We start from the raw sequence: 27559 nt of genomic DNA, 5'->3' as shown, positions 1-27559 counted from the left end.
GTAGATAGTTACTGTAACTAGGTCCGACAAACAAATTACTCGGATGATGATAGATAGTTACTGTAACTATGTACGACAAACAAATTACTTGGATGATGATATCGATAGTTACTGTAACTAGGTCTGACAAACAAATTACGAGGATGATGATAGATAGTTACTGTAACTGTGTCCGACAAACAAATTCCAAGGATGATGACAGATAGTTACTGTAACTATGTCCGAATAAATAAATTACTTGGATGCCTGATTAATTGCCTAATTAAGGTACATTAGTTAAATGCCTCATTAAGGTACATTAATTAAATGCCGCATTGAGGTACATTAATTGGTTTTTATTGAGGTTCATTCATTAAATGCCGAATTAAGGTACATTAGTTAAATGCCTAATTAAGGTATATTAATTAAATACCTAATTAATGTACATTAATTAAATGTCTCATTAAGGTACTGTGACATTAATCAAATGCCTAATTACGGTACATTAATTAAATGCCTCATTAATGTACCGTGACATTAATTAAATGCCTAATTAAGGTACATTAATTAAATGCTTAATTAAGGTACATTAACCCTTTGAGTACGGATGACGTCCAGTGCCGCAACCCGCGAAAAAGTTTTGTGTACGTAACATCATCGACTGTACCTATAAATAGATCGTCAGTACGTGGTTGAGTACGTGGTTGAGTACGTGGTACGTATTAACCCTCAGAATATGTGGTTGCATTTCAGTACCAAAATGCCAAATTAATCCCGTACCGGGGGTATTTTTATCCCAAAAAAAAGCCCGTACTCAAAGGGTTAATTAAATGCCTAATGAAGGTACATTAGTTAAATGCCTAATTAAGGTACATTAATTAAATGCCTAATTAAGGTACATTAATTAAATGCCTAATTCAGGTACATTAATTAAATGCCTAATTAAGGTACATTAATTAAATGCCTAACTCAGGTTTATTAATTAAATGCTTCATTAAGGTATCGTGACATTAATTAAATGCCTAATTAAGGTACATTAATTAAATGCCTTGCACATTATTATTATTTATTATTTATTATTTATTTATTATTTATTATTTATATTATTAATTATTTAAATTAAATGCACAAGATCTTCCTGCAACCCTCTTATGGTTAAACTGCCAAAATCAAGACTTTCTCCTCACCTTCACTCCTTCATTCCTCTTTTCTCCCGCCTCTGGAACAAACTCCCTCACTCTCTTCAATCCCACTCCACCCTCCAGGTCTTTAAAACAGCTGTTCACCACCATCTCTTATCCTCCCCCATCCAAAACCTTGATCTTTTCTATCCCCGCTAATTTCGGCCCCCTTGTGTTTTATACTTCTCCCACCCCCCCCCCCCCCCACCCCCCCCCACCTTCCCACGCCTCCTGCCCCCAAGCCCTCTCCCTCCCACACTTCTCCCTGCTCTCAAATGTTGTGGTTGTGTGCTTCCCTTTCTCTCCCCATCTTGTCTTCCGCTCCCTCTTTTTGTATACTTTGTCTGGTTGAGTTGTTTGTGAAATAAATGTTAGCTCTTTCACGAGCCTCGATTCAGTATACAAAAAAAAAAAAAAAAAAAAATGCCTAACTCAGGTTTATTAATTAAATACTTCATTAAGGTACCGTGACATTAATTAAATGCCTAATCAAAGTACCAAAACATCATTTGTAAATTTGGACATCATCTAATTCCGTATTCCACACACCCTCAAATGCCCAAATCAACAGAGAAATCAAAATAATGAGCAAAATCTCACCAGAGGCCTCTTTTCTTCCCTCCCAAACCTCAGTAATAGATAGATATGGACAAAAGATGATTTGTAATACCGGATACCACCTGGTGGCGCTATACGATACACGTTTACATGGAGAGAATTGGGATTTCCCCCCGAACCTGAACCCCCTACCCCAGATACGCTACCAAGACAGAAACCATACTTGGGCAACATTTGATTTGATTCAGCATTTTGTTTTAGTTTTTGAAGCATCTATAAATGGATAAAAAAACAAGTCAGGAGACGACGATGGTTCACGAGCGAGCGGTATTCAATGACAAAGGTCAAAACCGACATTGAAAATATATAAATAGCAATGTATTATCTGTTATGAACTAGTTACCTACACAATACCGAAAATTCTGTTCGATTCCGACAACTTTGAAAATTTGACCTTTGTGACCTTCAAAGGTCAAGGTCGAAGATTCTGAAATTTGTTGGAAAACTTGTATTTCATTATGTATGTGATAATATAAGATCATGTACGACATTTCACCCTATCAGGAAGCGAACAATGTAATAAAACCATAAAAAATCGACTTTTCTAAATTTTGTGACCTTGTGACCTTGACCTTGGGGCGAAAATGAAAAATCGAGCTCCGTGGGGCTAGACACGTGACATTGGCCTAACCAAATATCGAAACCCCTGTCAGATTTCACCAAACCCCTCGGAGAAGATGTAGCTTGAACTCGATTACCCCCTAAAAAGACATCTTTTTTTGGGCGTGGCTCCGCCCGCAATGGGCGCAAAACGCCCGCTCTACGCAGGACACAACTAGATCATGATATCAACCTCCCACCCAAGTTTCATCAAGATCGGATGATATCATCGGGTAGTTATGCTGCGGACACACACACACACACACACACACACACACACACACACACACACAGACACACGCACACACATGACGAATATTGTGGTCCCTTCATAACTCGTGAACCAATTATACAAATTCAATTTTATGATTGCGGATGAACCAACCTTCAGACTGTAGATCCAGAGAAGTCAAGGGGAAATGGGCTTTTCCCTACACTTGGCCATAAAATAGTAGTTTTTATATCAAATCATGTCAGATCCACCAAGATGTTGCTTTAATATTTGTAACTTCAAACGCTCATCCAAACCAAGAAATCGTCTGAGGAAGTGGCAGATTTGAAGAACCATGGTGTCCTGTCCTTACAAGTGTAACTAAACTGCAAGGTTTCACTGCAGGTCAAAGGTGATCACAAATGATTGCAACTTGAATATGTTTGCTGAACAAATACTCTCAAATGTCCACACTCAACATGCTCTCTGAGTTTGTGTACGTCATGTTTCAGGATGGCCGAGTTCCCTTTTGGCTGCACTTCCCTCACGGTTCCTGTCCAACTACTTCGTCGTCTCCAAGGCTATATCACCGTATCACCAAATGGAGTTGCTTTTGTGAAGGTGAGAGCACCTGGGCCTGTTTGACTTGGGTGTATTCATGGTGCAAAGGGAGGTGGATATCACAGATCAGTAACAAATATATAAACATATGTCACCCACAGGGTGAACCGTATCTTGCCAAAATGTGAAAATTCCGTTTTTTCGTCATGACGTCATCAAATGACGTCATAGCGTCAAACTGTTTACAGATCTGGGAAGCACTCATCAAGGGCATTCATATGAGGTATTACTCGATATGGTACCTACGATTTCAAAATTTGACCTTGGGGTCAATAATTTTCGACCTCCAGCGCTAACCATGAAGGTCAAGGCCGATCGCCACCAAAAACTAATCAGCTGAGCGCCGGACCATATACTAGATTCCCATGAAGTTTGGAGACGATCCGATCAAAGTTACTCAAAAAATTAGTGTTTCGTCGACCTCCATGATTGACCACAAAGTGACCTTGACCTTTGACCTTGACCTTCAAAATTTTGTGTGCTGAAGGGTATCTCTATAGGACTCTGATATGCGAAGTTACAGGAGTTTCCAATAATAACTGTGGTCTACAGAGTGATCTAAACGTGAAAAAAAAATGATTAACCACAAACAAAAAAACAAACAAACATACAAGCTGACTAATACATCTTGCAAAAACTTCGTTTTGGCAAGATAAAAACAAAACAAGTCAGGAGACGACGATGGTTCACGAGCGAGCGGTATTCAATGACAAAGGACGGACTATAACTGAAACAGGCCCAGACAGGCCAGGCCTGGAAATGTCAAAACGAAGGTTACTGACCTTGAAATGAGATAGAAAATAATGTATAATCAGTTATGAGGTTAGTTAGCTACACAATACCGAAAATTCGGTGAAAAATGAAATGAAAAAAAAAAAAATAAATAAATAAAATTGGGGGGAAAAAATGAAAAATCGAGCTCCGTGGGGCTAGACACATGACATGGGCCTCACCAAATATCGAAACCCCTGTCAGATTCCACCAACCCCCTCGGAGAAGATGTAGCTTGAACTCGATTACCCCCTAAAAAGACATCTTTTTTGGGCTTGGCTCCGCCCACAATGGGCGCAATACGCCCACTCCAGGCAGGACACAACTAGATCATGATATCAACCTCCCACCCAAGTTTCATCAAGATCGGATGATATCATCGGGTAGTTATGCTGCGGACACACACACACACACACACACACACACACACACACACGCACACGCACACGCACACACACACACACGACGAATATAGTGGTCACTTGATAACTCGTGAACCAAAAACAATTTCAGGCATTGGTGTAAAAAAGACTTCCTGATCTCAGTGTTTTTGCTTCCTCTATAAGAGTGAGACTCACGGAAGAGCAAGAGTTTGACTGACATTGGGTTAGGGGTATAATAATTGGGAAATTATTTGGGATTGGGAAATTTGGGATTTGGGATTTTGGAAATTTGGGAATTGGGAAATTGGGAAATTACCAAGGGTTCTTTACCCACAGGTTCTGAATCGTTCCCAATCGCAAATTACCTCAGGACGGGCTCACCTGTGATTCGCACTCGGGACTTCGATTTATACACCTTGCAGACAGATCAGCAGAAGCACGAGAAAATAAGTTGTTGATAAAGAACCTTTCGAGTCGCTAAATATCAGTAATTTATTATATTTTCCGGCTCACAATCAATGATCGATGTGTATATATATGTTGCTCGGCTTGGCTCCGCCCCTCCGGAAAGCGCGCGCTGTGTCGTGCTTTTGACGTTCGCGAGACGAGGCTGAGGGCGCGCAGTGCGGCTTGAGGAGAACTCTGGAATAAACAAGAGATACCCATTTTTAATTTTTTTTAAATATTCGTTTAATTAACGATATCTGCCAAACCACGTGCCCTATCGCAAATTCCAAAAGGTCATTTTAGTAGATTGACATGCTGAACAGATCTGTGAAGTTTCCCCTCGATTGGATCACAAATGAGGGAGGAGCTCGGTTTTAAAGGTTCATGCTTAAAAACGTCATAAATCTGAAACCATGTGACGCATGACGTCATGCTCGCTGACTTTTTTGTTCGTCATGGCTATGCGATTCTGCCTGCAAAGTTTGGCCTCGATCTGTTCAGCCGTTGCAGAGAAAAAGGGGTTTTTGTGCTTTCACGAAAAACAATATGGCGGCCGAACCACGTGACCTGTGACGTCATAATTACCATTAAAATATTCTCCAGACCGAGTCCCCCCTACGGTGAAAATGTTATCTCAATCGGTCCTATTATTGCAGAGAAATGGGTTTTTAAAGGAAATTAAAACTTAAAATGGCACTGAGTTAAGGATCATCAGAATTATCAGAATTCCCAAAGTTCAAAGGGCCATAACTTTGTCAAAAATTATCGAAACGTCGTGAAGTTCGAACTTCATCTGTAACTTATCATGAGGAAACCATGTACCAAGTTTGAAATCATTAGCATTAAGGGTTTAGAAAAAAAGTCCAGAAAACTGTTCTTTGTGTGACGGACTGACGGACTGACGGACGGCGTGCAAACCTATAGTCCCCTCCTGTGTACACCGGTAGGGGACTAATAAAAGAATAGGAAAGGAAGAGAAAGAGAAAGGGAGGCAACACTGAAACCAGCAATAAGATGTTTGGGTTAGGAAGGGTTAATGGGGATAATAAAGATCATGAGTCAGGATGGGGAATGACACCAAGTTATAGTAAGGGAAACATATGAAAATCTGTTAACTAAATTGTTACCAAAAAATTTCTTCACCAATATGTTTGTAAAGGTGTGTAATAACATGTGTTAAAATGTTGAAGGTCAACTCCCGTGGGAAACCCAGAAAAAAAGCTGTTGAATTCGGGTACCGAAAAATTATTTTCGAGAATTTTTATTTTTTTTAATCGGCCCTTAAGTAACTTATGAGGGGTCAAATAAGGGTTTTTCATGATTCTGAGTTGATTGTTAACATTTATATTTCACCACAGACACTCCTTTGTGGAAAAATAATTTCTAAATATATCTCATTTTCTACTTTGCAGGACATGGAGTCTAGCAATATGGATGAAGACGTTACTCCACCTGTGCTCAATTGCTTCATCTGTGCACGCTCGGATACACCAGCTGAAAGGCTCATACAGGCAACTCCAAAGGGATACTCAACTTTATTGAAACAAGCAGAAACTGTCGAAAATGTTACTGTTGTGGAACGTATGAAGGAGGCTCAAAAGGAAGGAAAACTGAGGTACCACTAGAAGTGTAAAAATGATCTGTACAACAACTTTGTTGCAACCACCAAGAAGTCAGCTCAAGCATCAAAGGCAGAGAAAGAGTCATCAAAGTTGAAGAGAAGACGCACTACTTGTGAGTTCAGTTCATCAACTGGCTGCAGTTCTAGAAGATCACAGTCAGTTGACCTCCTGTATAAGGATGTATGCATTCTTTGCAACCAACCAGCCCAGCTCTACAAAAATAATCCAGCACAAGCTAGAAAGAAATACAGAGTGCCAGATAATTTGACTGCAGATACACTGAAGGCAAGCTTGCTGAAGACAGCATGGAGTCGCGGGGATGACTGGGGCACTGAAGTCACTGGACGCCTGGAAGGGATCAACGACTTGGTAGCAGAAGAAACACTGTACCATTTGCGATGCAAACTTATGTTTGCGAGAGGTGACAGTTTGTCCAAGACTGATGAGGAAGGAAAAAGGAAGAGAGGACAGAGGAGTATTGATGAGGAGCGAGAGGCAGTTTTTATTGAATTCTGCGAATGGTTAGACTCAGAAATAGAGCATGGGGTAATGAACATGGACCAAGTCCATGAAAAGCTGCAGGAGTTTGATCAGTCACCAGAGAAGAGCCTTTCTTATTCAAAGCATTGGCTAAAGATAAAACTTCTAGAGAAATACGAAGACACCTTGTATTTCACAACACAGGAAAGAATGGCAGATGTACTCTGTCTCAAAGATGGCACCGACAATATTCTGCGAGTGCATCATGCTAATCTTGACCATGGAGATGAGAAGACTCAGATCATAAAGACGGCACTCAAGTTCATATCCAATGATATTGCCTTGATTGATTTAGGTCCAAAGTCATACCCCACCACACACAGTATGACTGACATCGATAGTCAGCTGACACTTGTTCCTGCAAGCCTTCAGATGTTCTTGAGACCGATTGTCAAGACAGACGAAAGAGTTGCCGTTTGGGGGCAGAATTTTATTAAGGCCTGTCGACCTCGGTCTGGAGTATTGCCACACCAAATGGGGCTTGCCATACAACTTGATCATAGATTTGGGTCAAAATGGATGCTCAACAAGTTCCACCGGCTGGGATACACTGAGTCTTACACGGAGACACGAAACTACAAATACTGCTTCCTTAATAGTAGGAGTGGAGATGATGTTCCAGATACTTCTGGCACTCTTGACACCATTGTGGAGGAAACCGATGAACAGATCAATGATGAGGTTGCGGTTGATGCTGCGCTTGAGGATCAATCAGTGATGACAGCCAAAGTGCCAGCCAGTGAAAGTGAATTGTCAAGTAATGATCAGGTGGTCTTTATGGAGGTTGGGGAAACAAACAATGCAGTCACTCAGTTTGTTGGAGACAATATAGATTTAAACATTGTCTCTATTCACGGAAACACTCCCTTTCACTCAATGGGTTGGATCGAAGTCACCTCTCCGGCACCACCTTTGCCAGATCCACAGACAACAGCAGCTTTCCCCCGGGTGAAGTTGAAGGCACTCGACAAAGCTAAGATCCTGAGAGGAACTGAAGTAAAGATTATTCCATTTACGAACAGGAAACAGATAGGAACGAACGCGATCATGTTTCTCCCCCTCGCTGAGCTTTCCTCCTCACTGGCTCATGATCAGCCACTCCTCACTCCAGGTGACACACTCTGGGCAGCGGGGTGGGTGATAAAAGCCAACGATCCTGAGTTCCCACACTCCAACTGGAATGGCTGGATGAAGAGAATCCATGCTAATGATGCAAAGCAGAGCACACAGATCGAGTTCCTCCCAGTTATTGAAGGAGACCCTAATGACCTCAACACCATCTTCACCACTCTGAAAGAGTGCATACGGCGCGCTGGGGTCGCTATAGTGACCTTTGATCTTCCGATTTGGCTGAAGGCTGTGAATATAATAAAGCAGGCAAATCTACCCGTCATTCCAAGGTTGGGTGGTTTTCACCTGCTGAAGTCTTATCTTGGATCAATGAGGAACATCATGGAAGATTCTGGACTCCTAGATGTGATCCAGTTGATCTATCCTGGAAGTACGACAGCCAACCACATCATGGATGGAGGATGTTTTGACAAGGCAATCCGTGTTCACCTCCTCATCGATGCAGCCATCTATCAACACATCATGAAACTTGCCTTCACTGAGGAGGAGCGTGGTGACATGAAGACCTTCATGGAGAAGGTGGCTGATGGGAAGATGGGAGCCAGACACTCAGGCCCAGTAGTGCCAGTGTTTGAGCAAAGGTTTGAAGAAACCTTCAAACGACTCGCAAAAGGAGGAAGAACACCTGCACTCTGGGTGGAGTACCACCACATGGTAGATGTGATCAAGGTCTTTATCAGAACCGAGCGACTTGCAGACCACAATGGGCATCTGTCCTGCATTGTTACCAAGATGCTTCACATCTTTGCCGCTGCAGGCCATCATCAGTATGCCAAGGGCGCACGGCTGTACTGTCAACTCATGAAGGAACTAGAAACTTTGCCTGCTTACAAAGGCCTGCCTTCTACAGAGCATGTCTCTGAACCCCAGTGACTATGGATGGACAATAGGTGTGCATGGGTATGAGCCAGTTCCAACACTGGACCCCACGGCTCCTGAGGAGCTATTGCAGTTCACGAGCTGTAATTGTCATGGAGATTGCAGCAACCGGCGATGCAGCTGCAAGAAGAATGGGGTCACGTGCATCTCGGCCTGTGGAGTCTGTAATGACATTACATGCAGAAACTGCAGTCATGATGTTGTTGAGTCTGAAGAAGACATAGACAATGACTGTTGAAACTTCTGACATTGTGAATGAGAAATAACTCTTGAGTATTATATATGTATGTGAAATAAAAGCTACTTTGTGTGTAAATGTAAAAGTGAAAATATAAATGTTAACAATCAACTCAGAATCATGAAAAACCCTTATTTGACCCCTCATAAGTTACTTAAGGGCCGATTTAAAAAAATAAAAATTCTCGAAAATAATTTTTCGGTACCCGAATTCAACAGCTTTTTTTCTGGGTTTCCCACGGGAGTTGAACTTCAACATTTTAACACATGTTATTACACACCTTTACAAACATATTGGTGAAGAAATTTTTTGGTAACAATTTAGTTAACAGATTTGTGAAATATCTCATAAAATGCCCTTACTATTAGGGTGCACTGCCTCCTTGATGTCCTGGAAGGAAGAGCGAGACAGAACAGTCTCTGGTGGATGGTTTCATCGATGGTAGAAACGAGGGATAAAAGAGTTGTGGTGCACAACTCACCCAGATTTTAGAAATTTAACCATGAATACGTGTAACTGAAAGAATGAACAAGTGATGGGTGACTGAAAGAATGAACAAGTGATGGGTGACTGAAAGAATGAACAAGTGATGGGTGACTGAAAGAATGAACAAGTGATGGGTGACTGAAAGAATGAACAAGTGATGGGTGACTGAAAGAATGAACAAGTGATGGGTGACAAAGAATGAACAAGTGATGGGTGACTGAAAGAATGAACAAGTGATGGGTGACTGAAAGAATGAACAAGTGATGGGTGACTGAAAGAATGAACAAGTGATGGGTGACTGAAAGAATGAACAAGTGATGGGTGACTGAAAGAATGAACAAGTGATGGGTGACTGAAAGAATGAACAAGTGATGGGTGACAAAGAATGAACAAGTGATGGGTGACTGAAAGAATGAACAAGTGATGGGTGACTGAAAGAATGAACAAGTGATGGGTAACTGAAAGAATGAACAAGTGATTGGTAAGTGAAAAAATGAACAAGTGATTGGTAACTGAAACAATGAAAAGTGCTCACCTTCACTCCTTCATTCCTCTTTTCTTCTGCCTCTGGAACAAACTCTCTCACTCTCCTCAATCCCACTCCTCCCTCCAGGTCTTTAAAACAGCAGTTCACCACCATCTCTTATCTTCCCCCATCCAAAACCTTGATCTTTTCTACCCCCGCTAATTTCACCCCAAATCCACTTTTTTGAAATACCAACTTCTGTCCTGGAAGTCCGTGGTGTCCTTGTGTTTTATACCTCTCTCCCCCCCCCCCCCCTCCCACACCTCCTCCCCCCAAGCCCTCTCCCTCCCACACATCTCCCTGCTCTCAAATGTTGTGTTTGTGTGCTTCCCCTTCTCTCCCCATCTTGTCTTCCGCTCCCTCTTTTTGTATATTTTGTTTGTCTGGTTGATTTGTTTGTGAAATAAATGTTAGCTCTTTCATGAGCCTCGATTCAGTATACAGAAAAAGAAAAAGTGATTGGTAACTGAAAGAATGAACAAGTGATGGGTAACTGAAAGAATGAACAAGTGGTTGGTAACTGAAAGAATGGACAAGTGATTGGTAACTGAAAGAATGAACAAGTGATGGGTAATTGAAAGAATGAACAAGTGGTTGGTAACTGAAAGAATGAACAAGTGATGGGTAACTGAAAGAATGAACAAGTGGTTGGTAACTGAAAGAATGAACAAGTGATGGGTAACTGAAAGAATGAACAAGTGGTTGGTAACTGAAAGAATGAACAAGTGATTGGTAACTGAAAGAATGAACAAGTGGTTGGTAACTGAAAGAATGAACAAGTGGTTGGTAACTGAAAGAATGAACAAGTGGTTGGTAACTGAAAGAATGAACAAGTGATTGGTAACTGAAAGAATGAACAAGTGATTGGTAACTGAAAGAATGAACAAGTGGTTGGTAACTGAAAGAATGAACAAGTGGTTGGTAACTGAAAGAATGAACAAGTGATTGGTAACTGAAAGAATGAACAAGTGATGGGTAACTGAAAGAATGAACAAGTGGTTGGTAACTGAAAGAATGAACAAGTGATGGGTAACTGAAAGAATGAACAAGTGATTGGTAACTGAAAGAATGAACAAGTGATGGGTAACTAAAAGAATGAACAAGTGGTTGGTAACTGAAAGAATGAACAAGTGGTTGGTAACTGAAAGAATGAACAAGTGATTGGTAACTGAAAGAATGAACAAGTGGTTGGTAACTGAAAGAATGAACAAGTGGTTGGTAACTGAAAGAATGAACAAGTGATGGGTAACTGAAAGAATGAACAAGTGGTTGGTAACTGAAAGAATGAACAAGTGATTGGTAACTGAAAGATGAACGAGTGATGGGTAACTGAAAGAATGAACAAGTGATGGGTGACTGAAAGAATGAACAAGTGGTTGGTAACTGAAAGAATGAACAAGTGGTTGGTAACTGAAAGAATGAACAAGTGATGGGTAACTGAAAGAATGAACAAGTGGTGGGTAACTGAAAGAATGAACAAGTGATGGGTAACTGAAAGAATGAACAAGTGATGGGTAACTGAAAGAATGAACAAGTGATGGGTAACTGAAAGAATGAACAAGTGGTGGGTAACTGAAAGAATGAACAAGTGGTGGGTAACTGAAAGAATGAACAAGTGGTTGGTAACTGAAACAATGAACAAGTGGTTGGTAACTGAAAGAATGAACAAGTGATGGGTAACTGAAAGAATGAACAAGTGATGGGTAACTGAAAGAATGAACAAGTGGTTGGTAACTGAAAGAATGAACAAGTGGTTGGTAACTGAAACAATGAACAAGTGGTTGGTAACTGAAAGAATGAACAAGTGATGGGTAACTGAAAGAATGAACAAGTGATGGGTAACTGAAAGAATGAACAAGTGATGGGTAACTGAAAGAATGAACAAGTGATGGGTGACTGAATAAACAAGTGCATCCTGGAGTTGGTGGGGAGCATTCGAGGACTGAGAGATCAGTGGGAGTCATGTTGGAGAATTGTTGGTGGAAAACAGAGACCACCGACCTGTCTGCGGTATGAGAGCTTCAGGCCTTGTCCTTGGTCACAGGAGATTCCATTAATGGCGCGCATCGTTTGCTCCGTGTCTTTGACAGGCATCAGTTTGTAAAGGTGTGTTACCCAGCATGCTGTGGGACATTCTGCAAACTAGGTTGATGGTGAAGCGATCGCTCTCGGAGGGAAGCACAGACCGGGCCTTGGCCCGGTTACTGCAGGCCCGTCAGCTCGGCCTGAAGCTCATTTCCAACTTCACGTACGGATACACCGCTGCAAACTTCTCGGGCCGCATGCCCTGTATAGAGGTGAGAGTGGTGACAGTCTGTGCAGCTTCATTGTTTCAGCAATCGTCGTGTTCACATGTCGTGTTCACATGTCGTGTCCACATGTCGTGTCCACATGTCGTGTCCACATGTCGTGTCCACATGTGTTCACATGTCGTGTTCACATGTGTCCACATGTCGTGTCCACATGTCGTGTCCACATGTCGTGTCCACATGTCGTGTTCACATGTCGTGTGCACATGTCGTGTCCACATGTCGTGTCCACATGTCGTGTTCACATGTCGTGTTCACATGTGTCCACGTGTCGTGTCCACGTGTCGTGTCCACGTGTCGTGTCCACGTGTCGTGTCCACGTGTCGTGTCCACGTGTCGTGTCCACGTGTCGTGTTCACGTGTCGTGTTCACGTGTCGTGTCCACGTGTCGTGTCCACGTGTCGTGTTCACGTGTCCACATGTCGTGTCCACATGTCCTGTCCACATGTCGTGTCCACATGTCGTGTTCACATGTCCTGTCCACATGTGTTCACATGTCCTGTCCACATGTCGTGTTCACATGTCGTGTTCACATGTCGTGTTCACATGTCGTGTTCACATGTCGTGTCCACATGTCGTGTCCACATGTCGTGTTCACATGTCGTGTTCACATGTCGTGTCCACATGTCGTGTTCACATGTGTTCACATGTCGTGTTCACATGTCGTGTTCACATGTCGTGTTCACATGTCGTGTCCACATGTCGTGTTCACATGTCGTGTCCACATGTCGTGTCCACATGTCGTGTCCACATGTCGTGTTCACATGTCGTGTTCACATGTCGTGTCCACATGTCGTGTTCACATGTGTTCACATGTCGTGTCCACATGTCATGTCCACATGTCGTGTTCACATGTCGTGTTCACATGTCTTCATTACTTCAGTCACCAAATTTTAGCAAGGCAGAGCTTCCTGGACTTGTACTGAACTGAAGGCAAAATGGGCTTTAAATGAGCGATTGTTGTTGGACATCATCAGGTTGGAGACAGCATTGTGCAGAAAGCCCGTGAGACGCTGGAACAAGCGATTCAGCTTGTTCATGACACGTCCAGGTGGGGAGCTCGAGTTATCTATGGAGACACAGACAGGTAAGAGACTTGGAACCTCCGACATCATTTGTAACATATTTTATTACCTCTGCTATCGAAGGTGTGCGGAGGTTGTATTCTCACCCTGCTTTTGCCACACATCTTTGCCACCAAAGGTGGGGGGTTGACCCTTCCCCTTCCCCATAAAAAGTAATACGTATTTCCTTTCTTCTCTGTTGTATATTTTGTGGGTCATCCATGCCCACCAGTAGTTCCCTGGTTCTACCAGGTGAGCCCAGTGGCACGCCCCTATTGTTTTTTTTTTTTTATTGTCGTATAGAGATTGAGGCTCATGGTAGATCTAAATGACCAGTTGCAGGGATAATGACACAGTGATGTGGTAAACAGAGTTGGCAAGGTATGCCGACGAAATTAGGAAAGAATGATGCCGGAAGTACAAGTAAGTACATAGAGACAAAACAAGGTGTGCAAGGTACACAAGGAACATGTAAAGAGACAGAAAATGCTGCGAAACATGGTAAATGTGGAAAATTAAATTATGCGACGGAGAATTTTTTGGAGAATCCTGCGCATGCGCAAGATTGGAGGTCACGTCTTTTCGAAGCTGTCCATGCGCTCACACTTTCGAAGTTAAGTAATTTTCAAACAATTGTGTTTTTGTCGAAACTGTATTTATCTTTCGGTGTGTGTACCTGTTGTGTGTCTTTAGTAAGATTCTCGGTGTTAATTTTTCATACCTGTATACAAAATCGTCGGTTAATTCGTGTCGCGTATTCTGAGGCCGAGTAGGCTACCGTGTCCGACCTTAAGGCTTTGTTTTTCTCTCAGCGGTTCGTCGATTGCGCTGCAATTACTTTCGTTCCCTGTTTTTGTCCCAGTCTTTCACCCCATACTTCCTTGTTTAAGGTCTCAACTAAAAAAAACAAAAAAAAAAAACGTTTTTTCCCCCTTCTCTGTTCTTATTCGTTTATTCGTTGTTCTTATTTGTTCGTTCGTTCTTCGATCATGTTGTTCGTGATCACATGATCACGTTGTTAAAGATGTTTAAACTTTCCCCTGAAGAACTGTATTCTGCGGTATATTATAACACCTTTTTCTTCTTCTTCTATAAAAGGATGCTTTCGACTTGCTCACCAAATCTATTCATTCCAAAAAAAAATTCCATCTCTTACAGTTCCTTTTTTCTACATTCCCGAAACTCTCCTGCACTCCACCCCTCCTTCAGCGTCCTCAAACGTATTTTTGACTTGAAGGTCTCAAGAAACTCATTTTGCAATAAATGTTCGTTTCCCATTAATCGTACACTTTTCAAAATCCAATCTCACCCCTCCCCTCCAAATCTTCCCCATCACCCCTTCCCTCCAAAACTTCCCCATCACCCCTTCCCTCCAAAACTTCCCCATCACCCCTCCCCTCCAAAACTTCCCCATCACCCCTCACCTCCAAATCTACCCCCTTGCCCCTCCCCTCCAAATCTTCCCCATCACCCATCCCTTTCAAATCTTGCCCCTCCCCTCCAAATCTTCCCCATCACCCCTCCCCTCCAAATCTACCCCCTTGCCCCTCCCCTCCAAATCTTCGCCATCACCCATCTCTTTCAAATCTTCCCCCTTGCCCCTCCCCTCCAAATCTTCCCCATCACCCATCCCTTTCAAATCTCCCCCCTTGCCCCTTCCCTCCTAAACTCCCCCCACAGCCCTCCCCTCCGAGACTCTCCCTCGCTCCTCCCCTCCTAGACCCCCCTCTCACCCCTCCTCCTCAAAGCGTCCTCCCCGCTTCTTCCCCCTTCCAACTTTCACCTTCATCTCCCCCAACCTTCTGCCTCGCTCTTCGCCCTCCTCAAATAACACCTCACTGTGCCTCACCCAATCACCATCAAACCTTTTGTCCGCCCCATTCTTCCCTTTCTCCAAGCTATTCTGAAATCTCTGACACACCTTCATCAGCTCTCCCTACCTCTTCCTCCTCTTCCACATCTTACCCTACCCCTCCCCCCCCTGTTCTGTATCTGATGCTCCCCCTTCCTCTTCATTAACGGTATGGACCTCAAACATCCGGGGCCTTCGCTCAAACTTGACTGATCTCTCCATACAGGTTGCTTCTGACAAACCAGACATGATCTGCTTAACAGAAACTTTCCTCCTTCATGATGTCTCTGATTCCTTGGTATCTCTCCCAGGTTACTCCCTCCTCCGGTATGATAAACCTGAGCCTCGTCCTGGAGGTGGGGTTGCTATCTTTATAAAAAAACTCTCTTCCTCACTCGCCCTGCATTGCACTCTCTCTACCTCACCCCCAGGAATACCTTTGGCGACGGCTTCCCCTTCGCTCCCACCTTTTGTTCATATGTGTGTTGTACCATCCACCAAACAGTGATGACTCCATCTGCATCTCGCTGTCTGATAATATGGACCAAATTCTATCTACCCATCCCAACTCTCTCTTCCTCATATGTGGTGATTTCAATTGTCACCATGCCAGTTGGCTGGGTGTGGGTACCTCTCTCACCAGCCATGGCTCTTCAGCAAAGGACTTCTGCGACTCACTGGGACTGACACAATCTGTCAATTTTCCGACCCGGATCTCAGTCAACGGAGCATCTTCTCTTCTGGACTTGGTTATGACTAACTTCACTGAAAATATCTGCTGCTCTTCTTCTGCTCCAATCGGCTCATCTGATCATGTGCTTGTTAAATTGGACATCTCTCTGACCATTCTCAGAGAGCCTCCTCAGCGTCGACGAGTCTGGCATTTCACTCAGGCCAACTGGCACGGTCTTCAAGCAGCCATCAATCATCTGGACTGGTCTCCCATCTCGACCACCTCTGACATCAACTCTTCCTGGGAATTCTTCCAAAGTAAATTGCTCTCTCTCATGCACAGATTTATCCCATCTCGTCTTCAGTTGTCATACCCTTCCTCCCGTCCATGGTACACGGAATCTTATGGTGAGGCTGTTGCCCAGAAACAACTTGCTTTTGTCTCCTGGAAAGCAAATCCAACGGAAGGAAATCTCATTTCCTTTCACAAAGCCCGAAACAAGTGTGTGTCTACCCTCAGGAGAGCCAGGAAACAATATCTCTCCGTTCTCAAGACCGAACTCTCTTATCTGTCTCCCTCTTCCAAATCCTGGTGGCGTCTGGTCAAATCTGTTTCTGGTGTTTGTTCCCCCTCCCTCCCCTCCCTCACCTCAAATGGCTACTCGGCTGACTCCGCACGTGAAAAAGCTGAATGCCTCAACTCTGTGTTTGCCTCTAAATCTTGTGTCCCAAACCCATCCCTCTCTGTACCCACCGTACCCAGTCGTACCCAGCTGCTCCTGGACTCTGTGTCCTTTCCTCCTGACAAGGTGGAAAAGTTTCTGTCAACTCTCGACTCAGATTCTGCAACTGGACCTGACGGTATCAGCCCACGGGTCCTAAAATCCTGTTCTTCCGCTCTTTCACTCCCTCTCTCTGTTCTCTTCACCCTCTCTTTTGCTCAAGGTCATCTGCCATCTGCTTGGAAATCAGCCAACATCACCGCTTTACACCAAAAAGGTGCAAAAACAGATCCTTGCAACGACAGACCAATCAGCCTTCTCCCAATTATCAGCAAAGTCATGGAATCCATTATTGCTTCAGATATGAAATCTTTCCTCTTCTCCAATGGTTTGATCTCTGATCATCAATTTGGTTTCAGACCTGGTCACTCTACTCTGGACATGCTGCTTCTGCTTTCTCAACAATGGATGGAGGTCCTCAATGCCAAACAGGAAATTAGAGCTGTCTCCCTTGACAAATCACGTGCCTTCGATACGGTCTGGCACCCCGCTCTGCTCACCAAACTCTCCTCCTTTGGTATCCATGGAAATCTCCACGCATGGCTGGCGGACTTCCTCGCTAGTCGTAGTCAACGTGTGGCCCTGAATGGTTTTCTCTCATCTCCTCTTCCTGTTCAGGCTGGAGTTCCCCAAGGCAGTGTTCTGGGCCCTGTGCTTTTTCTGGTCTTCATCAATGATCTCTCTGACTCTCTTGAAAATCCTCTCTATCTCTTTGCTGATGACTCTACTCTCTGTCGCTCCATTCCTCATCCCTCAGATCGGCAGTCTGCAGCCTCCTCACTCTGCAGACCTGGACAAAATCACAGACTGGGCAAACAAGTGGAACATGTCTTTCAATCCTGACAAATCTCACACTCTTACGATGTCTCTCCGAAAAGACCGACTGGACAACTCTCCCATCCACTTTCTGAACAATCCTCTCCAAGAAGTTCTGTCACTCAAGCTTTTGGGTCTCACTATCTGCCATGATCTTTCCTGGGAAAACCACATTTCAAATCTGGCCTCCAAAGCCAGTCGCCGACTGGGCATCCTCCGTCGTGCGAAGTCCTTCCTTGGCACACCTGAGCTCACCACATCCAAGGCTTTCAGCCGCAGCTCAATGGAATACTGCTCTCCCCTCTGGGCTGGTGCTCCTGAACCACACCTAGCTCGTCTTCACGCTGTTGAAACCAAAGCGTTCAGAATCATTGGAATCTCCCACGATGAAGCTAACTCCAAGGGCCTTTTACTCACTCACCGCAGGCAGGTTGGTGGTCTTTCCGTCTTCTACCGACTCCTCTCTGGCCTTGCCCCCCTCCCCCCTCCCCCCCAGCTCTCTCTGGGCTCTGTCCCCCAAATATTCCTGCAGATCGCACAAAATCTGCCTGCAACCTTCTTATGGTTAAACTGCCAAAATCAAGACTCTCTCCTCACCTTCACTCCTTCATTCCTCTTTTCTCCCGCCTCTGGAACAAACTCCCTCACTCTCTTCAATCCCACTCCACCTTCCAGGTCTTTAAAACAGCTGTTCACCACCATCTCTTATCTTCCCCCATCCAAATCCTTGATCTTTTCTACCCCTGCTAATTTCACCCCAAATCCACTTTTTTGAAATACCAACTTCTGTCCTGGAAGTCCTTGGTGTCCTTGTGTTTTATACTTCTCCCACCCCCCCACCCCCCACCCCCCTTCCCACGCCTCCTCCCCCCAAGCCCTCTCCCTCCCACACATCTCCCTGCTCTCAAATGTTATGTTTGTGTGCTTCCCCTTCTCTCCCCATCTTGTCTTCCACTCCCTCTTTTTATATATTTTGTTTGGTTGATTTGTTTGTGAAATAAATGGTAGCTCTTTCACGAGCCTCGATTCAGTATTCAAAACAAAAAAAAAAAAAAAATAAGCGAGAAGAGTGTCAGTGGGAATGTGAATCTTCCCTCCATGTTTACATGCAGCATGTTTGTTCTCCTACACGGGGCATCGAAGGATCGTGCGTTCAGGATCGGGCAGGAAATTGCTGATGCTGTGACTGCGCAAAACCCAAAACCTGTGAAGCTGAAGTTTGAGAAGGTAAACCGGGCAAATTGTAGATTGTGATGAGTCGAACTGTTCCGGAGGTTGTGGCGAATGCAACTGTTCCGGAGATTATAGTGAGTGTCATTGTTCCAAAGATTATAGTGAGTGTAATTGTTCCAGAGATTATAGTGAGTGTAATTGTTCCAGAGATTATACAACAACAACAACAACAACAACAGGCATTTTAAGGCCATTTTCCCTGCTAGAGCGGGGGTTAGCCTTGCAGTCCCCATGACAATCTTTTCCATTTTGCCCTATTTTCTGCATCTCTCCTTGTTAACTCCCTTGCCCGCATTTCTTCTTCGACCATCTTTAGCTAAGTCTTTCTCGGTCCCCATCCTCTACTTCCTTCTACATTCATTTCCATCACTCTTCTCAACCAGTCACTTTCATCCTTCCTCAACACATGACCAAACCATCTCAAACTGTTCCTCTTCACAGCATCAATCACAGGCTCTATTCCCATCATCTTTCGCAATTCATCATTTGTCTTCCTCTCTCTCAACGATACTCCGCACATCCACCGAACCATTCGCATTTCCACCCTTTCCAGCCTCCGTTGCTGCTCTACGTTAATTACCCATGTTTCGCTCCCATAAATCATAACACTTCTCACACATGCAGCATACACCTTTCCCTTCAGCTTCAACGACACTCCCCTCCTCGTCAGCATGCCACTCAGTTCCTGAAACTTCTTCCATGCACATCTCACTCCAGCAACCGTTGCCGAGTCTGATCCACCTTCTCCATTCAGCGTGTCTCCTAGGTAACAAAATGTTTTCACACCTTCCAGCTTCACGCCGTCTCCAAGATCCAACTCAACATTTCCTCCATCTGCAGCTCCCTCTGTGCACACCTTACACTTGAAAGTCGCTGCCATGCTGGTTAATGACCCTCTCAAACCACTACATTTTTGATGAGCCCACTCAGCGCACATTGTACATTGAATGGAATTCACTCCGACACGCTTCCTGCACACAGCACATGGCCACTCTCCAGTTCTTTCCACCTCACCACATGCTTTACCACTTGCCATCACTTTCGTTTTTCCTATATTCACCTTCAGACCTTTTCTCTCCATACATTCCTTCCACTTGTTCATCTTTTCCTTCAGTCCATCCATACTTTCTGCAACCAACACCAGATCATCTGCATACAACAACTCCCACGGTAAACCCTCATTTACGTTCTGAGCCAGCACCTCCATCACAGCTACAAATAGTAGTGGACTTAGTACCGACCCCTGATGCACTCCCACCTTCACCTCAAACTCACCACTGTTCCCGTCCTTCGTCCTTACAGCTGTGTAAGTCCTTACAACGATACTCCGCACTTACAGTCCTTACAGCCGCGCTCTTTTGTACATTGCCATCACTACTCTGATCAACCATTTGTTATGGTTTGTGACCTTTTTCTTCTTCCTTCCCCCACACCCCCCTGTGAGTTAGACCAAGTGGTTTGGTCCATGTGTATAAAGGCTATGATTGGTTGTGGGGCAGGGGAGTGGCCAGGAAGGTGATTCAGAGGAGTGGCCATTTTGGAGGAGGGCGTGTGGTAGATTGCTTTTTCGGGGGTTGTGGAGTGTCCAGCTGCAATCTCTCGACCTGAAGGGTGACGTTGATCGAACCTTGCTGCCTACTACTGTTGGGCCTGCCTTGGGGCCTACTCGTGGACTTGCCGACTCCTACCCTCTCGTGCTGGGCCTGCCTTGGGGCCGACTGTTGGGCCTACCCTGGAGCCTACTGTTGGGCCTGCCTTGGGGCCTGCTCGTGGACTTGCCTACTCCTACCCTCTCGCGCTGGGCCTGCCTTGGGGCCTACTGCTGGGCCTGCCCTGAGGCCTACTGTTGGGCCTGCCTTGGGGCCTACTCGTGGACTTGCCTACTCCAACCCTCTCGTGCTGGGCCTGCCTTGGGGCCTACTGTTGGGCCTGCCGTGAGGCCTACTACTGGGCCTGCCCTGGGGCCTACTGTTGGGCCTGCCTTGGGGCCTACTCTTGGACCGGCCTCCTCTTGGACCGGCCTACTCTTGGACAGGCCTACTCTTGGACCGGCCTACCCTTGGACCGGCCTACTCTTGGACCGGCCTACTCTTGGACCGGCCTACTCTTGGATCGGCCTACTCTTGGACCGGCCTACTCTTGGACCGGCCTACTCTTGGATCGGCCTACTCTTGGACTGGCCAACTCTGGTTTTTCCCTCTCTTCTCCCTTCTTTGTTTTATGTGTAGGAAGAGATTTTCGTGTGATAATCCATGAATAAAGACAGTGTGATTGAAGGCTTGGCTTAGTGTGCTTCAGGCCGTAACACATTCCTCCACTCCTAACTTCCTCAATGCCCATGTCACCACTTCACATGGAACCCTATCAAATGCTTTCTCTAGATCAACAAACCCAAGAAACTTCTTCCTCTTCTCCATGTACTTCTCCTGCAACTGCCTCAATAAAAAGCGCGTCTGTCGTTCCTCTTCCTGGCATAAATCCAAAATGCATTTCGTCAATCTTCACTTTCTTCCTTATCCTCCTCTCCAACACCCTTTCCAATACCTTCATTCCATGCTCCAATAGCTTTATCGCTCGATACGAGCCACACTCCAGAGGGTCACCTTTCCCCTTGTATAGAGGGACGAGGGTACTCAGTTCCCAAATCCACAGGAATGCGGCCTTCTTTCACCACCAGATTGCAGGTCTCTGTCATTCTCTTCACACCCCAATTTCCCGCTGCCTTCAACATATCTCCCACAACTCCCGTCGGCCCTCCCGCTTTTCTACTCTTCATTGCTTTTATCGCTTCCTCAACTTCCTTCTCGGTTAGCTTCTCTGCCGGTCCTAAAACTGGGTTACTCTCAATGTTGCCATCCCATTCATTCTCTGCATTCAACAGTTTTTCCATATATCTCTTCCATCTTCCTTTCATTCCATCTGTGTCCACAACGATTTGTCCCACTTCATCCTTCAAGCAACTCACCCCCATCACATCACACCTCTCTTTCGCTATCTGCTTTGCAATCCTGAATACCGCTCTCTGACCCTCTTCCAAATCCAAGCGTTCTCCGAACATTTTCCTACATGCCTCCTGCGCCTTTGCTACCTCTTTCTTTGCAGCCTTCTTGGCTGCCTTATAACTTTCATGCTCTGCTTTTTCTACCCCATACCCTTTGCCTTCTGCCACTCCTTGAACTTCTTCCTCTTCTCGTCAATCTTCTTTCCAGCTTCATCATCCCACCGCCATGTTTCCGAGTGCCTCGGTGGTCCTTTTGTCCATCCACATACCTCACCAACGGCTCCCAACAGACTAGCTTTCATTGACATCCATCCAATTTCAAGCTCAACCACATCATCCTCTACCCTACTCAGCCTCTCTTTTAATGCCTCCCTTACTGTCACCTCTTTCAACCTCCACAACTTCATTCTCGGTTGGTACTTCACCCGCCGAGCTCTCCTCGCACCTTTCACCCTTATGTTGCAGACAACCAAGTGGTGCTGTGAAACAGCCTCCTCCCCCGGGATCACCTTTGTGTCCCGGAGGTGCCCCCTATCTCGCCTACGCACCAGCAGGTACACCAGCAGGTAGTCAACGGTTGTCGTCGACCCACCTGACGTGTATGTAACAAGCTTATTATCCTCTTTCTGGAACTGAGTATTACAAATCAACAAATCAGCTCAAACAGCAAACTCCAAAATCCTTTCACCTTCTCCATTTCTCACACCATATCCGTAACCCCCATGAACTCCCTCAAAACCGGCCATACTCCTTCCCACATGTCCATTTAGGTCTCCTCCTACCACAACAACTTCCTTGTCTTTCACGTTTTCCATCAGCTGCTCTATTGCACACCAGAACTTGTCCTTCTCTTCATCGCTCCGACCAACCTGCGGAGCATATCCTGCGATGACGTTCACCAAGAGCTTTCCAATCATCATTTTCACCATCATCAACCTATCACTCACTCTAGTCACACTCACCACACTGTCTACAAACTCCTCAGAAAACAGGACACCAACACCATTCACGCCCTCCGGGCACCCTTGCCACACAAACTTGTATTTATGTCCCTGCCTACCCTTCACCATTCTCACACCACATCGCTTCCATCTCGTCTCCTGCACACAACATATGTCCGCTCTTCTTCTGACCAATACTTCCACCACTTCTCCTGATTTCCCTGTCATTGTCCCTACATTCCATGTCCCAAACTTCAGAAACCGATCTCCACTTCAGGCATCAGACTTTTCGTCGTCATAAATGGAGTGATTTCCACCCATGCTTCGATCGGGTTCCCCACCTTGAGTTTTGACGAGAGGGAGTGGGGCCCCCCACGGGGTACTTCGGGCTGTACCCTGCCCATATGTAGTTGTAATTGTCATGGTTCTCTTTTTGAGGCAATGTTTTTATGGCCGGATGCCCTTCCTGACGCCAACCCTCTTCGTCGTCTCTTACGACACGCAGGGATACGGTGTACCTATTCTAAACCGGGGTGCACACCGGTTCCAGAGATTATAGTGAGTGTAATTGTTCCGCAGATTATAGTGAGTGTAATTGTTCCGGAGATTGTTGTGAGTGCGACTGTTCTGGAGATTATAGTGAGTGCAATTGTTCCAGAGATTATAGTGAGTGTAATTGTTCCAGAGATTATAGTGAGTGCGACTGTTCTGGAGATTATAGTGAGTTTAATTGTTCTAGAGATTATAGTGAGTGTAATTGTGCCGGAGATTATAGTGAGTGTAATTTTTCCAGAGATTATAGTGAGTGCGATTGTTCCACAGATTGTCGTGAGTGTAATTTTTCCGGAGATTATAGTGAGTGAAATTGTTCCGGAGATTATAGTGAGTGCAATTGTTCCGGAGATTATAGTGAGTTTAATTGTTCCTGAGATTATAGTGAGTGCAATTGTTCCAGAGATTATAGTGAGTGTCATTGTTCCAGAGATTATAGTGAGTGCGACTGTTCTGGAGATTATAGTGAGTGTCATTGTTCCGGAGATTATCGTGAGTGCATTTGCTCCAGAGATTATAGTGGGTGTAATTGTTCCGGAGATTGTAGTGAGTGCAATTGTTCCGGAGATTATTGTGAGTGCGACTGTTCTGAAGATGATAGTGTGTGCGACTGTTCCAGAGATTATTGTGAGTGTAATTGTTCCGGAGTTTGTTGTGAGTGCAACTGTCCCGGGCACCTGTGTCTTGCAATTGCTGCGGCGTCTCTCCCACACACATTCAGCCTGGCAGTAACAATGCCTGTCGCTGAGGCCGACACTCTCTCCATCATAATAACAGAGATGTAAAATGAGCTAACCAAGGCAGCTTGGGGCATTTCATTTTGTACTTCTTCCAGGTGTACTTACCATGTGTTTTGCAAACGAAGAAGCGCTATGTGGGATACATGTACGAATCCGCGCAGCAAGATCAGCCAGTGTTTGACGCCAAGGGTATTGAGACGGTGCGGAGAGACGGCTGCCCAGCGGTCAGCAAGGTCAGGCCACGCACCATTTGGCATCATGAGTGGTTGTTGTATACGGCACCACAATGCATCCACGTATTAACCAGCAATTTGTGAGTATAGTTATAATCACCGAATATCACCATGTTTAACATTTCAAATCTGGCCATTCATTCATCCGTTAACATTTTAAATCTATACATCAGTTTGTCCGCCAACAATTAGTTTGCATTCACTGGAAGGAATGATGGAATTATAATCCAGAAACCTTCCTTTGTGTTAGTTTCTACAATCCCAAACTTCTCATATTACCTCCTCTTAATGGGGTCAAAAGGTCACTAATGGCCACCTTGGCCGTTATTTTAATCCTTCACTTGGGATTTTGATCATTATTCCAGATTCACTTCCTTTTTTGAGCAAAATAAGATGTATCAAAGAGGTCTCATTGTTGGGTCCAAGTAAATTTCCTTCGGGCCTATTCGTCTGGTGCTTTGGATGATTAAGCCAGGTTGCTGGGCTGGGCCATTATTGGGCCATTATTGGACTGGGCCATTATTCTCAACTTATGATTCAGTTTAATTGGGTTTTTATTTCTGCATTTTTAAATTACAAGATCGATGCTCATGCTAGAGTAAGGTTATGGTATGAACCGACACCTGGGAAACCTTTGGACACAACAAGGAAGGGAATGAACAGACAGGAACGGAATGAAGAGACGGGAGGAGAGAGAGGAGGGAAGGGAACGCATTAACCTTCATGTGAGATTTTTTGGGTAAGGTGGGTTAACCGTTGAGATGAAAATCAGGTGTATGGGTGGAGGGGGGGGGGGGGGTGGGGGGGGGGGTCACATGAGATGATAGTGCACCTTTCATTGTGCATTCATCGATCGAATGGCTTGTTTAGATCACCTGTGTTATCTTAATGTAACACGTGTGTCCCACAGGTGCTCGAGCGAACCATTCAAATTCTTTTTGATACCAAGGATGTTAGCACAGTGCGGATGTACGTGCAGCGACAGTGCAGCAAACTCCTCTCAGGGAAAAGCTCATTACAAGATTTGATTTTTGCCAAAGAGTACCGCGGCCTTGCCGCTTACAGACCCGGCGCGTGTGTTCCAGCTCTGCACGTCGCACGGTACAATTTTAAAAACAAACGCGCTGTCAATTCACACGCAGCATGTTGCACCTCCTCATAAACTTCACTTCACCACCCGTTTTCCTTGTATCCTCGAACCTCTCCGACATCTCGTGCTTCTCTTGGTTAGCAAACTACTGGCCTCGGACCCACGTGCCGAGCCCCGTGTTGGACAAAGGGTGCCATACGTGATCGTGAACGGGCCTCCGGGCCTACCCCTCATCAAGCTGGTAGAGCGTCCTCTGGAAGTGCTGCGCAGTTCGAGTTTAGTGCCAAACGTGCAGTACTACGTCCGCAAGCAGCTGCTCCCCGCCTTGCACCGAGTCCTCTCTCTCATCGGCGTCGACGTGTTCGCCTGGTACCAAGTTATACCGCGGGTGTGGACGCAACGCTTTTATTCCCATGTTCTCCTTTATCACTTTTCTTCTTCTCTTTTCTTCATTTCTGTGATCATGACGACAGCACCGTTCATCTCCTCCTTTCGATCTTCAACTCACCCGTGATGTGCGTTTGGCAGGTGATGCGAGTGCCGTGCCGCCCGAGGAGTACGGAAGAAGGAAGCAAGTCCACCATCGTGCATTACTTCGGTACAACACGATGTGCGGTGTGCGGCGACACCGCTACGGACGGGCTGTGCTCCTCGTGCACACGACGGCCTCAACGCGTGGCCGCGGTACTTATGGACCAAGCACGGAAACGAGAAAGAAAGCACCATCATTACAGGTGCTGTATTGTGTTTGTATAAAGCACTTCATATCTGCAACCGCACCACACTGCACCTAACAGCAACCTCATTTCCATCATCGTCATCATCATCAACAACTGAATGTCTCTCCACCTTCCCAAACCAAACCTCCACTCACTAAGTCTGTCTACCCCTGCTGGATGTGTCTGTGTGCAGTTGTGTCGGAGTTGTTCAGGGTTGGCAGAATGGCAACCACCCTGTGTGTCGCTTGATTGCCCGGTGACGTTTGCCCTAGCAGGTTTAGAGGAAACTTCTCAGGATTATCAACAGTTTGCATCCCTCCTGGACTGATTGTGATCTCTAACCGTGCCATCTCGGCATCAGAAGACTGCTTGGTGCTTATTGCGGGGTTTCTTCATGTTCCCTCAATCATCATTACCACATCGAGTGGGGACAGGTGGGGGTGAATTCAGACAGGTGATGTCTGTGAAAATGAAACGATGGTCCCAAGGACCCTTACCATGAAGAATGGACTCAAGATCAGTGCTTTGACCCTAATACATAATTGTGACAAGAAAAGTTTAAAACTTCATGACTCTTCTGCAAGCATTGATTTAGCACTTTTTAAATCCATTGTTTGTGCAGTAATAAAAGATGTAAGTGAATGAATAATCCATTGTTTGTAAAGTAATAAAATGTATTTGTGAATGAATAATCCATTGTTTGTAAAGTAATAAAATGTATAAGTGAATGAATAATGCATTGTTTGTACAGTAATAAAATATGTCATTGAATAATGCATTGTTTGTTCAGTAATAAAATATAAAAGTGTTTGAATAATCCATTGTTTGTACAGTAATAAAATATATACGTCCCTGACATCAACTCATCCTGGGAATTCTTCCAAAGCAAACTGCCTTCTCTCAAGCACAGATTTATCCCATCTCGTCTTCACTTGTCATACCCTTCTCGCGTCCATGGTACACTGAATCTTGTGGTGAGGCAGTTGCCCTGAAACAATTTGCCTTCGCATCTTGGAACGCAAATCCAAGTGAAGGTAATCTCCATTCCTTCCACAAAGCTCGCAACAAGTGTGTGTGCACCCTCGGGAGACAAAGAAACACTATCTCTCTACTCTCAAGACTGAACTCTCAAACCTGTCTCCCTCCTCCAAATCCTGGTGGTGTCTGGACAAATCTGTTTCTGGTGTTTGTTCCCCCTCCATCCCCTCCCTCACATCAAATGGCTACACAGTTGACACCGCACGTGACAAAGCCGAATGCCTCAACTCTGGGTTTGCCTCAAAATCTTGTGTCCAAACCCATCTCTCTCTGTTCCCACCTTA

The 27559-nt window shown here is 45.0% G+C and overlaps 1 protein-coding gene across 2 annotated transcripts in view; it reads left to right on the top strand.

Annotated features, from left to right (window-relative positions):
* The window catches only part of REV3L (REV3 like, DNA directed polymerase zeta catalytic subunit), a 176476-nt gene extending 149383 nt beyond the window's left edge, over window positions 1-27093 (top strand). The window contains exons 23-30 of one of the 2 annotated variants that reach the window (XM_068116559.2): window positions 3102-3210; window positions 12324-12530; window positions 13520-13629; window positions 18841-18955; window positions 24291-24428; window positions 25660-25906; window positions 26047-26252; window positions 26431-27093. In XM_068116559.2, coding sequence (XP_067972660.2) covers window positions 3102-3210; window positions 12324-12530; window positions 13520-13629; window positions 18841-18955; window positions 24291-24428; window positions 25660-25906; window positions 26047-26252; window positions 26431-26565 — 1267 coding nt within the window. In that variant the 3' untranslated portion in view covers window positions 26566-27093. Of the gene's footprint in view, window positions 1-3101; window positions 3211-6223; window positions 6545-12323; window positions 12531-13519; window positions 13630-18840; window positions 18956-24290; window positions 24429-25659; window positions 25907-26046; window positions 26253-26430 lie in introns of those variants that run through there. The other variant, XM_078778541.1, reaches the window with a different exon arrangement.
* The last annotated feature ends 466 nt before the right edge of the window (window positions 27094-27559 follow it).

Source organism: Myxine glutinosa, chromosome 5, assembly GCF_964187855.1.
Source record: "Myxine glutinosa chromosome 5, kmMyxGlut1.1, whole genome shotgun sequence".
Lineage (NCBI taxonomy): Eukaryota > Metazoa > Chordata > Myxini > Myxiniformes > Myxinidae > Myxine > Myxine glutinosa.
Note: the sequence above shows the minus strand (reverse complement) of the source record. Positions and strands in the feature narration are given on the sequence as shown.